This window comes from Vanessa cardui, chromosome 7, assembly GCF_905220365.1.
Source record: "Vanessa cardui chromosome 7, ilVanCard2.1, whole genome shotgun sequence".
NCBI classification, from domain to species: Eukaryota; Metazoa; Arthropoda; class Insecta; order Lepidoptera; family Nymphalidae; genus Vanessa; species Vanessa cardui.
The window spans coordinates 8,243,481-8,258,659 of NC_061129.1; the positions used below are offsets into that span (position 1 = coordinate 8,243,481).

Below are 15,179 nucleotides of genomic sequence, written 5' to 3' on the forward strand. Positions count from 1 at the left end.
GCTGTGATCGCGCCGCTAATACGTGTTCCAATTGTCCTTGGCCTCTGCTAGTGAACATACACTGCCTCAAACGATATGCGATAAATTTTATCAGCGAAATATATCAAAGATACATTCCACATGAGGGCCTTTATCTAGATAATATAAATAGTACATTAATCGATTTTTAAACTCTGATAAGGACGCAAAAAATGAAGGACTTTTTTTGATCATATGATTAATTAGATTCTTGTTTGAAACTATTGTTATAATGATAAGCCATGTTTGTTTCTGTTTTATTTTCATTTGACCATGAACAATATTATAGCGACCCGATACCTAGTACTTTAATTGTACAGGATTAATTTTATACACATTTATTGTCTCAAAATCTCTACGAGCAAGCCCGTGCAAACAGCAGAGGCGAACACGTTCTTGATTTTCTGAAAATTTCTGCGCGTTTTAGAACCTAATAATATTCTATAAATTATTAGAAAACTAAAAGGAAGTCGGTAAAGTTCACAAGTTATGTCGTGACCACAAAAATTGGCCTTCATTTCATATATATACGTAGACATAGATCATTGTACATGGTACGTTTTCGACAATAAACAGCGTCAAAAGTCATCATATCCAAACAAAAATGTACTAAACATTTCAAGTTTATAAAATTAAAAAATTGTTTACGCTTTGAAATATATTTACGTCCGATTAGATAAGATCCATCCAGATCGCACGCACGTGAGGTGCTGCTGAAGAGCGGGTTTTGTAAATACTGAAACCGTAAATGAATCGATAAAAGCAAATAAACAGATAGACGATGAATTCTATTAATCCCATATAATAAAAGTGTTATGAAGCCTTGATCGCATATTTATTACTTTTATAAAGATAAATTGTGGATACTATACTATAATGTACAATAGTATAACTTAGTAGGAGACAAAATAAAATAGCCTGTATTCTTAAATTAAGTTCTTTGGCCGAGACAGCATGAAAGATAGATAGACAGTGAGAAAGTTATTTTTGCATTTAAAATTTTAGTATAGATCGAAAATGTAATAATTGCGTTTCTTTACTTAGTTCATGTTTTCGATAAATGTGTAAGCTATGTACCAGAAGACAAAGAGTGTGCCCTTGACCAGGAGACATTTTACACAAATATATCTTACGTCATTCGATTGCACCGGAAGTCTTGTGCAAGTGCAAGGGCTGCCTTGGAAGGACAAAAACAATGCCACCCATTTTCTAATTTCCTGTTCTTCAATCTTGATAAAAACTTCAATATCAGATACCTATATAACTATATAAACTTTTACCTTTTTAATTTAGGTTTCAGTTTGAACAAATGAGGTAGACGTGCTGAAGAAGCTGTGTCATTAATATTCATGCTGTCGTCAAGACTAACGATTTCTCTAGAATGAAAAGCAAACAAACATTCCAATATTACTTGCTTAAATATTACATACTAATGAACGACTGTATTTGCTTATGTATTAACACAAACACTTCAAAATTTTGCCGTATTCATGGCGCTTACTTGATGCTTTCATCGTGTATTATTTTCAGAGTAATTGAAGAAACAGTAAAACTATTAACAAGTCTTAATTGTCGGACTAAGCTCTCGGTATTTTTCTTAAGGTTTTGAGCTATGCATGTCCATCTGGCTGAGCTTTCATCTGAATCAATCAATATTCCTTATTATGTTATATATAATGGTATTTTCATTACTTAAGCCGAGTCACATTTTAAATTGTGATCTTTCGGTGAAGATGGACTATATTGACCCTCAATATATTATTTTCTTTAGTACTTTAAATCAAACTAACGAAACCGATGATAATTATCACGTCTTACTTTGATTTGTTATTAAGGCGTTAAATTTCTTACAAATTGTTTCATTATATATAATTTACGATAGAAAATCAACAATATAAAAGGTGTTAAATATTAGGCGCGTAGTGTAAAATGTCACTTTATTAGAGTTCGCTTATATGTGTCGAAAGTAGTAGTGAAATGTGAAGTGTATGCAGGCGACGCGGCCCACGCGTAGCTACGGCTCAGCCAGAATTCGAGCGATGCACCGTCAGACACGTGGGATGTTTATCTTATCTATCTAACATTACTGTTCGATCTATTGTGCTATTTCGGTAATTTATTAAACTTAAAAAACTTTATTTACCAAAACTATGTAGGAACATAACTTAATGTCTTAAGGCATTCTCTACCAGTTATAGCGCTAGTTTGCCATAATAACAACAATCTCTATCATTCTTTAGGCAAATCAAATAAATAAAAAGGAATAAAAGGATTTATAAATAAATTACACACATCGAAATAAACAAATTTAAAGAAACAAAACTATTGATAATAAAAAGTAATCTAATAAAAAAAAAATACTACGAAGATAAACTTTATATATTTTGTTCAGTATGTGTGATAGTAACGGTGTCTATTTATTGTCCAATTGCGACTTAACTACTGAACCGATCGTAACGATATTTGACATTAAAGTAGCCTGAGACCTGAGACGTGCAAAAACGACACAAGGAAAATAATCCACGCGGGTGGCTTTTAGTAACAACTTTTCTGTATACCTGTTAAGATGTCTTACGAACTTAACTCAATATAAATTAGGTTCACATAGATTAATAGTTATGAAACTAAATTCGGAACACATGAAACGTGTGATTAAAACACTTTTTCGAGTTTAATTGCGGTTTCAAATGTTAAAAGGATCAAAGAGCACAATTATGCTCTTCTTAACATTTTTTATGGAATATTGAAGCCTCCGGGTATATGTGTTGAGGTTAATTGACATTACCCAAAGAAATTCACATTATATGACGTTTAACTATTTCTTAACCAAGGCACTATTATTTTGTGAACTAAGATATTATATCCCTTGTGCTTGCAGTTATTCTGGCTCACTTACCCTTCAAACTGGAACACAAAAATACTAATTATTGCTACTTAGCGGTAGAATATATAATAAGTGAGAGGCACTTTCCAAGATAGGCCTGCACAAAGCCCTACCATCAAGTAATTCTAAATTATATCGTTATGCCGTTTGTATTTGACTCACCTGGAATTTAAAGTTAAAAAAATAATAAAAGACATAACACGCTATCTTATTGATTCCACTAAGACAAAACGGTCGGTCAATTTTCCCCCAGGCAATCGGAATTCCGATTCAACGGGGAAATTCTGCCCACCTTTCTATGCATCATTATTTATGAAGATGCTATTTTAAATATCGATCTTTACATATTAAAATAATATCGTTATGGATGAATTTTTAAATAATGAATTCTTATTAATCAAGAGTTCATGAGTCCATAATATGTAACCATTAAACTAAAAAAAAATATATCTCGAAGTCGTTTAAAAATCAACAAAAGTTACAGTTAAAATTTGAAGAGGAAAAAATATATATTGAATGAATATTTCTTGGTTAATTTTGAAATATTTTGTCGGTGAAAATGTTGATTAACCAAAATATTTATTGTAATTCGTTATTGTCACAGATTGAAGTAACTTCGTTACCGAAATTGCTTATTTATACCGGCATAGCACCTCTATCATTAATAGGAAGATTTATTACAGCACGTATTTATCCAGACGTACAGATTTGAATTTATGGACCTCGAATCGCAATTACCACTACGAATGAGTTTCCTCTAAGGGAACTAGCGGAATGGCTGAGGTTATCTGAGAGATCATTAGTCAATTTCACTAACTCCTTACATCTTGATGTGTTTTCTTACAAATTAATCTTATAACACGTTGAACATTATGTTATATTATAAAGGTCAAGTATATTAGAAAATTCTTATACTATAATGATAATGTCTTCACGATTTCTCATTGTAATTTAGTTATTTATACTTCAATCGAGAAACAAACATGCCTTAATAAAGATATAATAATAATAAAATAAATAACAATCAAGTTTTCAAAATCAACTACCAACTACAGATATTAATAATAATTATTTTCCTATACATTTTCTCAGGCTAATGTTAAAAGCTATACCTTAGTGATGTTTATATGTGTGAGTGCACAAGTTTGTGCCCAAAACACGGTAGCTCTTTTTAATCTCTTACTCTCAGTTAGATGGAACATTAATAGAGAAAGCTAAATATTCTTCACAAACGAAAAATCGAGAATAATGTAGTACTCAATATTTAAATTAATACTTGCGCAAGTCAATAGGACTTTTGACTGATATTCATAAATGTATGCTAAATTCGAGATTATCAAAGATACTATGCAAACTATGTTATTAGGTTACGTGGCCGCAGTGGCCGCAACGTGCCTAGCGCCTTTTAAGATTATGCGCAGCCTGTATCCTGTACGGCATGAGCATTGAGCATGGCCCGTAATACAAAGAGGTCCAGCTTAGAAGATTCGGACGTGACCGGGATATTAACACATCTCTGTAGAGCTATCGATCAGCGAAGATGTTGTCGTGTCTCTCTCAAACTTAGATCGATGTTTTCCAGGTGTGCCAGAAATAACATCGCGTGTCTAAACAGTTAATACAAAATAACAGCACCGCTGCGGCTTTCATTATCATTTTAACACGGATCTGAATGCTTTTGTCAGCCGTGAAATATTTTGAATGGGCCGTGACACCGTCCACTCGCTAATAGCGGCTCTAATTACACACCCTACTTTTTGTACTAATTAAATTTGCAATGGCCAATAATGCTGTTTGACGGAAAGTGTTTTAAATATGGAACGCGTGATGATTTAATTATTATTAAAATTTAATAGTGGTTGTCTCGATAATGTATTATGAAGAAATCGTGTTTGTATTACACGAGTTTCCGTTACAATTGTAAATTTATGTTACAGGATAAAGCAAGATTCTCGGATACAAGTTGGCAAATACATCGGACGTGGGCACGTAATGGGGATCCGCTGCAGCTGTCGCCACCGCCACCGCGTGAGGACATCTCCACGCTGCCCGCCTCCGCTACCGCCGCCACCGTGACCTCGCCCCTTCGCAGCGATCAGAATGGCATCTATGACACCATCACGGTAAGCCGAGCTATAAATTAAACATACCATTCGTTAAATGTAAGGACGAATTGTAGATGTTTCAAAGGTTATCTGATTAGATGCATATAAAATTAAGTGATCAAACCGGTACTGTATTATTCAATTCAACACTTTATAACTGCGAATATTATTTATAAAAAACATCTCAATATAACATTATGTCATAGCTGATTGTTATAATGTACCTATAAGAAAATGTCTATAATTGAATATTTCTTAAAATTAAAGACAATCAGATATTATTGAAATATAACCGTTTTTCGATCGGGCACTTTGTTTAAACCGATAAATTACTAGTCCCACTGATTGATGTAATAATAATTTGGATGTAGTGGGTGGGAAATTGAATAAAATGATCGGGTTCGTACGTCAGATCCCGTCACGCGCCGCACAAACAGCCCCCCCTCCGTACAAACGACGCAGTAGCGGCGCTGCATTCAACTATAGATTTTGTATGAGGTGATTATAAATCATAAACCGCCGGACTCGGCTCAGGTGCACTCGCAACTTACCTATTCCTGTTGTTGAGCTAATGTACCTTTGTGCTAGAGTGCTCGTAAAATGAGGGTTACTGCCCGGTGACCACATTGCTTTGTATAAAACCTTCAGAGCCAAGCCTCAAACGAGATTTAAACTTAACAGATTTTACTCAACGGAAACATTTATCCGTATGTTAAATATTAAACTCATAATTTATTCACACGCCCATGCGTTTTTTATAAAGGTCAATTTTTACCGTTAGTTTGTTTTTTTTTTTTGTCTGTACACATCTTTGTTTTCTCATAACATGGAAATAGTTCAAAGGCGCGGGAAAGACTGGCAACACACGAAGAAAACGTACTGATTGATTTTTTTTCGACTTAATTATTGTGGTATAAACTGTTTATAATATATCTTACACAAAATTAAGGTCACGTCCTTAACCTTCAGTCTGATTAATATATAAAAAAACCGGTGTAACGAAATTTAGTGTAATGAAGTTGAGATATACCTACATATATGTTCTTTATGAATTAAATAAAATATTATTTACATACTAAAGCACAAAGAATTATTTTAATTGAGTTCACTGTTTCAATGGAAACATTTTTTTTTAATTAAGTAATATTTTAATTAATCGTTTCCTTGTTGTAAAGAGTATTAAGTATACTAATGAACTTATTATTTATTAGGATTCCGTATCAAAATACAAAACACGAATACTTTTCCTTTCTACCAAATTGTCTAGCTCGCCTGTGTCACGGTTGAATACATTATTCGTAAAGTATAACTATTATAAATATCAATTTTAAATTTAACACGGCTGTAGAAGTTGTTTGTACGCAAACTCGCGGGAAGAAAACACAGAACCTATTTAAATAAAAGTTAATTCTAAGAAACCCTCTTAACGCTGGTCTAACTTGCTTTTGTTTCAATTTTTCTATTTGTCTTACAAACTTACATAGGGATTCTTATTATTAATGATTAAAGAAAGTATTAAAAGTATGTTTTCAATAATTTCCAATAAATTTTGTTAAACTGGATTCTAATTCAACATTTCTATCCGCTGGCCCCGGATAGAAATGTTGAATTAGATTTTAATTCAGACAATAGCGTTGATATGTTTTTATGCAAAATTTAAATCTTTAATTCATCTTACAACTGTAGAACATCAAATGGTCTACGTGGAAACCCAAAAATAATTTAAATGTAAATGTAATCCGACCAAAAACATCTTTAGAAATGTTTTCTCTAAAAGTGCATAATAGAATTGATGAGGCAAATTTTGACTTCTGATAAATGTGTTATTTACACCACAGCGCCGCTCACCTTAGAACCTAAGATGTAATGCCCTTGTGATTACTGGGTCACTTAATCTTTAAACCGGAACAGCCGTGCAGATTATTAATTGTTATTGGTTGTACAACTGATAATAAAAATAAGTTAAGTAATACCTTTATCATGATATAGTATGACTTAATAAATAGAGTAGATATATTGAGAACGATGGCTATTTGTTATAAAGCTTTTATTCTATAACAATATAAGGGCAATATATAAATAAAAAACGTCGAGTCGTATAACAATTTCCGGACAGAATGAACTGGCGATAAGCCCTCGTCCGGTCGTAATGGGGTAATTGTTGCTATCGGTATTGATAGTCGATCAGAACTCTTTCGCGCTAATGTGTCGATTAGTGGGTCTATTCATAACTGTCCGACCTTATAATGGACTGCAAAGTGGAAACACACTTACGGTTTCACGCTTTATCACCTATACCTATGTATATCATTTGTGGTTACATCTGTGGTTACAATATGTTAAAAATAGCAAACACAACTTTACACATATATCTGATTGTAAACTAGCAACCTGTATCGGAAGCGTTGGTCTAAATAAAACATTTATATCGTGAAACTCTATGGCGTTTCGTGGAGTACGTCTATGGAGGATCAGATCGGCTCGAATTTCCCCCATCTTTAAGAATCGCAGGCGTATATTAGATAACTTATACATCAATTTAATGAATCATTCACCTAAAACTTCCTGGTGAAAATTAAAATCCGTTTCAGAGTTTAATGTGTAATAGACAAACAGACGTAGTGTAACGTGTAGTGATGGGACACCATGTGATTAAAATATTAACTATTCATGTTTAATCTCCGAAATTTGCATATTTCTTATTGTGTTACATCGTTCAAGTAAACTTCATTTTAAGGTAAATTAAAAGCGACAATACATAACCGGGGAAAAAACCAGTTTAGCAACTCGCAAAAACCGGTTGTTACTTTGGCTTCACTTAACATAAAATATGCTGCAATGTTTATATGAAATTAATAGTAAATTAATCAATTCAAATTATTTTCTACGCTGTGTGTGTTCTCATTTAATAAATATTATCAAACGAATATGAGAGAAATAAACCTAAGGCAGATTCTTTATTTAAGTTATGTTCCTTTCAACGATAACCTAAGTTGAAGCTACTGTATCCAATAAACAACGGGCAATTTCTTTGGGCAACAAAATTAAATCTCGTAGAAAATCACACGGATTTCATGAATAAAAGATGCGTTCAACGAAAAGGTTGTACGCAGATGAGGCTCTGTTTTAGCTTCGGAAGTCGTGAATGAATAATTTAGGATATTGCCGTCTCGTTACCGAATGAGATTATATTTACTTTTTAAATAAGACGTTATTTTTATTTTATCACGTAGATGTTATTTGGTTTTATTGGATACACGAATATATGCCACCTTGTCGTAAGAGGTCTTGGTTAATAAAAAAAAATCGTAAGATGCTATAACCGTTCCTTACAGCTTCAATACGTCATTAAACCACATAATACATATACCTAATATGTTATGTCCTTTGTACCCGTAACATGACTGGTTTATTTACCTATATACAGCGTACTGTTGCTTGGAGGGGATATATGGTGAATAGGTGGTGTCCAGGGTGATCTGCACAGTGTTGTATGAGACTCGCTCCTCTAATTTGATTATTGCATTATTTATGGTAGTCTTGGATTTGATTTGGTATTTTCTTAAAATGCTGTTCATTAAAAACACATCTTGTATGCTGATTTATAAATTACGTAATTTGTTTGTATATTCCGGGGAACGAATACTGCTAATGCGAGTGCTTTGAATTTAAATCGCTTCCAAGGTTCGCTACGCAAGGTTGAAATTATTCATGTAATATGGATTTAGAAATAGGAGTGATCTCATTCGATACCAATAAATGAATTGCTATGCATTGTTCACAAACACATGTGTTTGCTCAATTTTTACCTTTAGAAATAATTCTTCTGTACGTTTATATGGTACTCTGTCTTTTTGACAGCTAGACCGGTTTTGACGATTTTTTTTATTGATGCAGTCGTGGTCTATAAGCTTCTATTAAAAAAACAATTTAAAAAAGTTAAAAAAAAAAAATTACCGGCACATATTCGGGCTGGACGGTAATATATATATATTTTTTTCATAAACAATGATCGTCCCAAATATTATAAACACTTAAACATTAATAACACAAAAAATGTAGATTTTTTTTTGATGTTGTCAGTCACGCAAAGACGAGAATCTTGTTTTCAGCTTGTTTGTAATCATGCAGTCATAAAAATGCGAGCTAATGGTTAAACATGAGCAGCCACAGATGATAAATAGCTATAGATTATAATTATAAAATATTGTTAGCATACTTGGATGGAGATATATTTTAATAAATACATCGACGGTCGTAATTAAAAACATCTTTGTTTTTATCTTGTGCAATGACGTACAAATTCCATTTTCAAATTTTAATAAATTTGTAAGAACATACGAGACAGTCGCGAGATGAGGGACCACCCTTGTGAGATATCTATCGCATTAGGTGTCGGTGTCAGTATCGCTGTATGCACCATCAGTCCGCTGATGTCACCGTAAATATAATTCGACGTTTAGACAATGGGCATCGCGCCGCCCCTTCACTCCGATCTACAGATAAAGTCTCGTCTCTTGTATTTTGAATTAGGCAAACTTCTACTGTTGTAATACGATATATTGGTGTTTCTAATTAGGCTTGTGTCACGAAACATGAACACACAAATGCGTTACCACTTTTGGTCCCGGAAATATTTGTTTAGACATTTATAATATTTAATTAACTTTGATTGAAATATTTTCGAAATTTAATTACATTAGAAATATGAAAATGTGAAATAAAACGTTTAATTACGAAGAGAATTAAATGAAAAATAAAGTAAAACTTGTTTTATTTAATTAAATAGCGTATCTATAATAAAAATAAATTGACGATGTATTTTATTTTATAAGTAAGTGAATTTATGTACTCACTGCAAACAATAATTCTGATATTTTTATTTATACGCTTTACAGGAGTAAGATATTTATGTGTCTAAATTTTTTGCTTAAATAAATCTTAATTCATTAAAAAGTTTTTTTATAATATTAATCGTCTATTCGTTATGGGTTGTTGGAAGTGTGATAAAAATAAATTGCTTTTGACTGTAAACGAAAGACTGTAAATCAAAGATACCGCGTTGTCCGACTGAGTTTGAGTCAGACGATGCTTTACTATCGCGAACCTTTCTCACGATACTCGGTGCGATATCGGGCCCTTAGGCATATTTCATTCGTAGATTTCTTAGAATCCTAGCTAAAATATAGATTTATCAAGGGTTTTTTTTATGTTTTACAAAGAAAACATAGTATCTGATAAATTATAATAAACGATTTGAATATATGTTATAAGGTTTGTCAAATAAGAATCAGATACATATATTGTATACGTAACACAGATAATAAATCCAGGATTATATATATTTTTTAATTCATTTAATACGAAACAATTCTAGCCGTCAAATTTAACATATAGATATACTATTTAATATACGGAAGTCTTGACAAATTATTGCCAGGATAAAATATACATTTCTGATTATGCAATAATTTATTTAGAATGAACCATAACTTTTAATTTCGTAGAATCTACAAAACCGTTGAACAACTTAAACCATGATTGATTCATAAGAAACAGATGGCTTGGAAATGTTTAAGTTCGGAAATCTTATATGTAAATGCGTAATCTTTCTATAAATATTTAGATGCCGAGGTGAGGCCGACGTAACGCTTTTGATGTATTTTACATTAAAGTATAACCTGTTTGTTTTTTTTACTCAGAAATGTTAAAGGTTGCGAAAACTACCAAGACATACCTTACATACTTCACAAATATACTATGAACATAACAAAGAATAAAAAATAATTTACATAACTGTATTTAAACAACAACAACAGCCTGTAAATTTCCCACTGCTAGGCTAAGGCCTTCTCTCCCTTTGAGAAGTTTTGGAATATATTCTACTTTCTATGAAATGAATTCCTATGAAATTATACACATGCAGGTTTCCTCACTATGTTTTCCTTCACCACTGAGCTCGAGATAAATTATAAACACAAATTAAGCACATATATATTTAGTAGTGCATGCCGGGGTTTGAACCCGTTATCATCGGTTAAGATGAACGTGTTCTAACTACTGGGCCATCTCGCCCTTTTTGGTGTTTAAACGTTTGTCAAATATTATTGAACACTTTTAATAACTATGAAATCGTTTAAATGTTTGTACTGTAATAACTATTTGTACTTAATTATCAATTCAAACATTTGACATAATTAAATATGTAAATAAACAATCTCATATTCATTAGTAGATTACAGACTGTTAAAAATTTGAGTGAAAGCATTATAGAGTTCGTTAACCGTTGCGCTAAAAATGGATTGAAATTCCGAAGGGCTTAGAGCGAAATTAATTGTACGAGATAAGTGATTGGCACGCACGAATTGGCCCTTAGCAAGAGACAGGTGTCGTGATAGATTACTTGGCTACTATTAAGATCAATTATTTCATACATACAATTAAATATATGTGCATACAAAATGTACAACAATGAATATTATCAAGGAATATAGTTACGTATAATTTTATGTACGTTAATCGATTTGATATATTAGGTTGGGGAAAAAGTCTTTTCGCATATAGTATATTTGTTTTTGTTGTTGTTAAAATGAGTGAATCTAAAGAAGAAATTCGATATATTTTAAAATTTTACTATAAAAAAGGAAAAAATGCAACTCAAGCCGCGAAAAAAATTTGTGATGTTTATGGACCTAATGCAGTATCTGTGAGAGTAGCGCAAGTTTGGTTTAAGCGTTTTCAAGCCGGAAATTTTGATATCAAAGATGCATCTCGCTGTGGTCGCCCTGTTACGGACAAAATTGATGCCATTTTTGAAAAAGTGGAGCAAGATCGGCATATTAGTAGTTACGACGTAGCTGAAGAACTGGTAATTGACCACAAAACGGTTTTGACTCATTTGAATAAAGCTGGGTACACAAAAAAGCTCGATATATGGGTGCCTCATGAACTCACTGAAAGAAATCTAATGAATCGTGTACTCATTTGTGATTCTTTATTACGACGTAATGTAACCGAACCATTTTTGAAGAAGCTGATAACTGGTGATGAAAAGTGGATCACATACGACAAGAACGTGCGAAAAAGATTGTGGTCAAAGGCCGGTCAAGCTTCACAGACTGTGGCAAAAAACCGGATTAACTCGCCACAAGGTAATGCTGTGTGTATGGTGGGATTGGAAGGGCATCATTCATTATGAGCTGTTACCGCCCCGCAGGACCATCGATTCAGAACTGTATTGCGAACAATTGATGAGATTGAAGCAAGAAATTGAGAGAAAGCGGCCAGAATTGATCAACAGAAGGGGTGTGGTTTTTCACCATGACAACGCTAGACCTGGCTGGGAGGTATTAATGCATCCGCCGTATAGTCCTAACCTTGCACCTTCAGATGTTCATCTGTTTCGGTCTCTGCAGAATTGCTTAGGCAGTGTCAGGTTAACATCACGAGAGGACTGCCAAAACCACTTGTCGCAGTTTTTCGATCAGAAGCCCCAAAATTTTTACAGCAATGGGATCATGTCACTACCAACAAGATGGCAAAAAGTTATGGAACAAAATGGCACCTACATACTTTAGTCAAATGTAAATAAACTATAAAAAAAACTTTTTGAATTTTCATATAAAATACGAAGAAACTTTTTCCCCAACCTATTATTATATTTGGGTTTAAAAGCGGTCAACCCGTCACCACGAGTAGCGGTATTGTGTTGTTTTAACAACGGACAAAAAAATAAAAAAATGTATGTTCGCGAATATAACCAGAATTTCATGTATATAATGGATACATACATCGCGAAAATTTAAAGTATATTTTAGTATCGGTCATAATCTAAGAATCAATAATAAATTAGCCCTATAAAAAGAATTTAAGGATCGATGAATTAAAAAAAAACCTGTGTTACAGCAATAGAGAAAAAAGTATTTAATTAAAAACATTTTTATTTAAATAATACTGTAACAAATTGATCAAAAATCTGTCAATAAATCAATATACAAATTTTAATAATAAATAATGTCTAATTGTTTTTATCAATTTCGTATAGCATGACAAAATAAACTACAACAGTTACGATTAAACTGTAAAATAATAAAAATGAAGAATATTAACATGGGAATATAATATAATACAATTCAGGTAGGGCCTTGGGGCAGGAGCGGCCGATGGACACGGCCCACCAAGGGAATCAGGCGCCATACCCAAAAAACACGATTGATAATTAAACCCAAACTATTGTGTGTATTGTCAAGTAAGAAAAACGTTTTCAAAACACCCCAATCACGTAGCTATTTTAGTTTTTTAGTTATACCTTTCCCAATTCATATGTTATCGAATTTCGTAACGGACTGTCGGTGTTCCAATATAGGACACGTATATACCTACATATTTTTAAAATAACTTCGGCATCTGCACCTCCAAGTCGACGGCAACGACGCGTGGTAACTGCATTACCTAAATGTGTTGCTTACATTCACCTACTAACGCATGATTAATATATTAATTCTTCACCACAGTCGATTTTGTAATTCGGGAAGACTATGTTTTTATAAAGTGCAGCCGTACCTCGCTCACCTCAGAACGATGCGTGGTTTGTTTACGGAAGCGTAGCATCGTCCGCGTCGCCGGCCTCGCCGCGCCCGTTATACCAAAGTTATGAATGAACTGACGCGTAATTACGTAAGAAGTAGTAGAACTCTCTTTGCGCAATGCATATACAATCATATATAAAAGATTCGTATAATATGGTTCGCAACTTAAAAAATAGCTGAGATATGCCAGTGGTTCGATGATTAAAACATTGCGAGCGAACGTGTCAGTAATTTTGTTTATTATTAATAGCGTGCTCGGCGTTGAGGGAAAAAATAATGAGGAAAACTGCCGGCAATGTTTGTTATAATTTTTAATGTAATAATTATTACTGGTTGTTGGTGATATGTGCAAACCAATTTGGGTAAGAACCATGGGGCCTGGGTGTTAAATATATGGTGGTGGAATGGCTGATTAGTAAGTACTAATCAGCCATTCCACCACCATAGCGACATTGCAGTATATATATGTTATAGTGAGTGAATGGACGTACAAGCAGACGAGATAAAACAAATTATGTTCCCATACTTGGCGGCACGTTGTCGAAATTAATTACGAAAATTATTTCTATCATTGCCAATAGGGCGGAGTTGACGGGAGATAAGTTATTACTACATAGGTGGCCCTTATAATCTTTCATACAATAAATTAAATAAAAATTAATTGATAAATTTAATATGATTTGCATATACGAGTACATACATGTGCTTACAAATATAATATTCATCTTTGTATTCATTGTTATATTAAGTGTAAGGTCATTTCTTAGAAACATGTGCGAGTAAATCAGACTGCGACGATTAATGAATAAAAATAAAAGTGTTCCTCCGGGCCCGCTTGCATTCCCGAGGCTCCGACTCGATTGGATTCGTTAGATTATGCCAATTACAGATTTCGTTCTTGAATTATAATGTTACTTCTTTTAATGAATTATAGACCGTGTATTCGGAACGAATTACTCTTTAATGTGATTTTTTGCGATTTTTTATTACGAATGAATTTAAATAATTCTACATCTAGAAGTTGTGACATTGATAGAGAAAAAATAAAATAAATGATGTTATATTTCATATGGTGGCACTTCACTTCATGTATTCGCAAATATCACATGGGATCACAACACTAAAACTGAAAATTACATAAAAAATACTAAAAATAACTCATTAACAAAAGAATGAACGCAAGAGCGGAATGCTACTGAACGCACTGAGTGTGAACGGTTAATGCATTTGCTTTATTTGAGTCATTTAATGTGAAACTAATTAATATTTGTCAAATTGGAGTAAATTAACTAAATTGTTAATTGCCCGAACAATTAATGCAAATACCCGAAAAGCATTTGTACACCTTCTCATCTGTTCACATTGAACATATTTGATACTATTCCAAAACCAATAACCAAGTTTAACCCGCGACCAACAGCTTAAGTAAATTAGAATTACGAGTGATTGCTGATAACCACTGCATCAGTAACAGATAAGAGGCGTCTAATGATGACTTCAAGAGTTCCTGGCCAACAAGGCATGCGCACCTTACATGGCATCATGCGAATTGGGAGAACTCTCCCATAAAAATTGTTTAGATAT

The 15,179-nt window shown here is 33.1% G+C and overlaps 1 protein-coding gene across 7 annotated transcripts in view; it reads left to right on the plus strand.

Moving 5' to 3' along the window:
• The window catches only part of LOC124531375 (tensin-1), a 96,558-nt gene that overhangs the window by 55,979 nt on the left and 25,400 nt on the right, over positions 1 to 15,179 (plus strand). For all 7 annotated transcript variants that reach the window (XM_047105929.1, XM_047105931.1, XM_047105930.1 and 4 more), the window contains one exon: positions 4,840 to 5,025. In XM_047105929.1, coding sequence (XP_046961885.1) covers positions 4,840 to 5,025 — 186 coding nt within the window. The remainder of the gene's footprint in view (positions 1 to 4,839; positions 5,026 to 15,179) is intronic.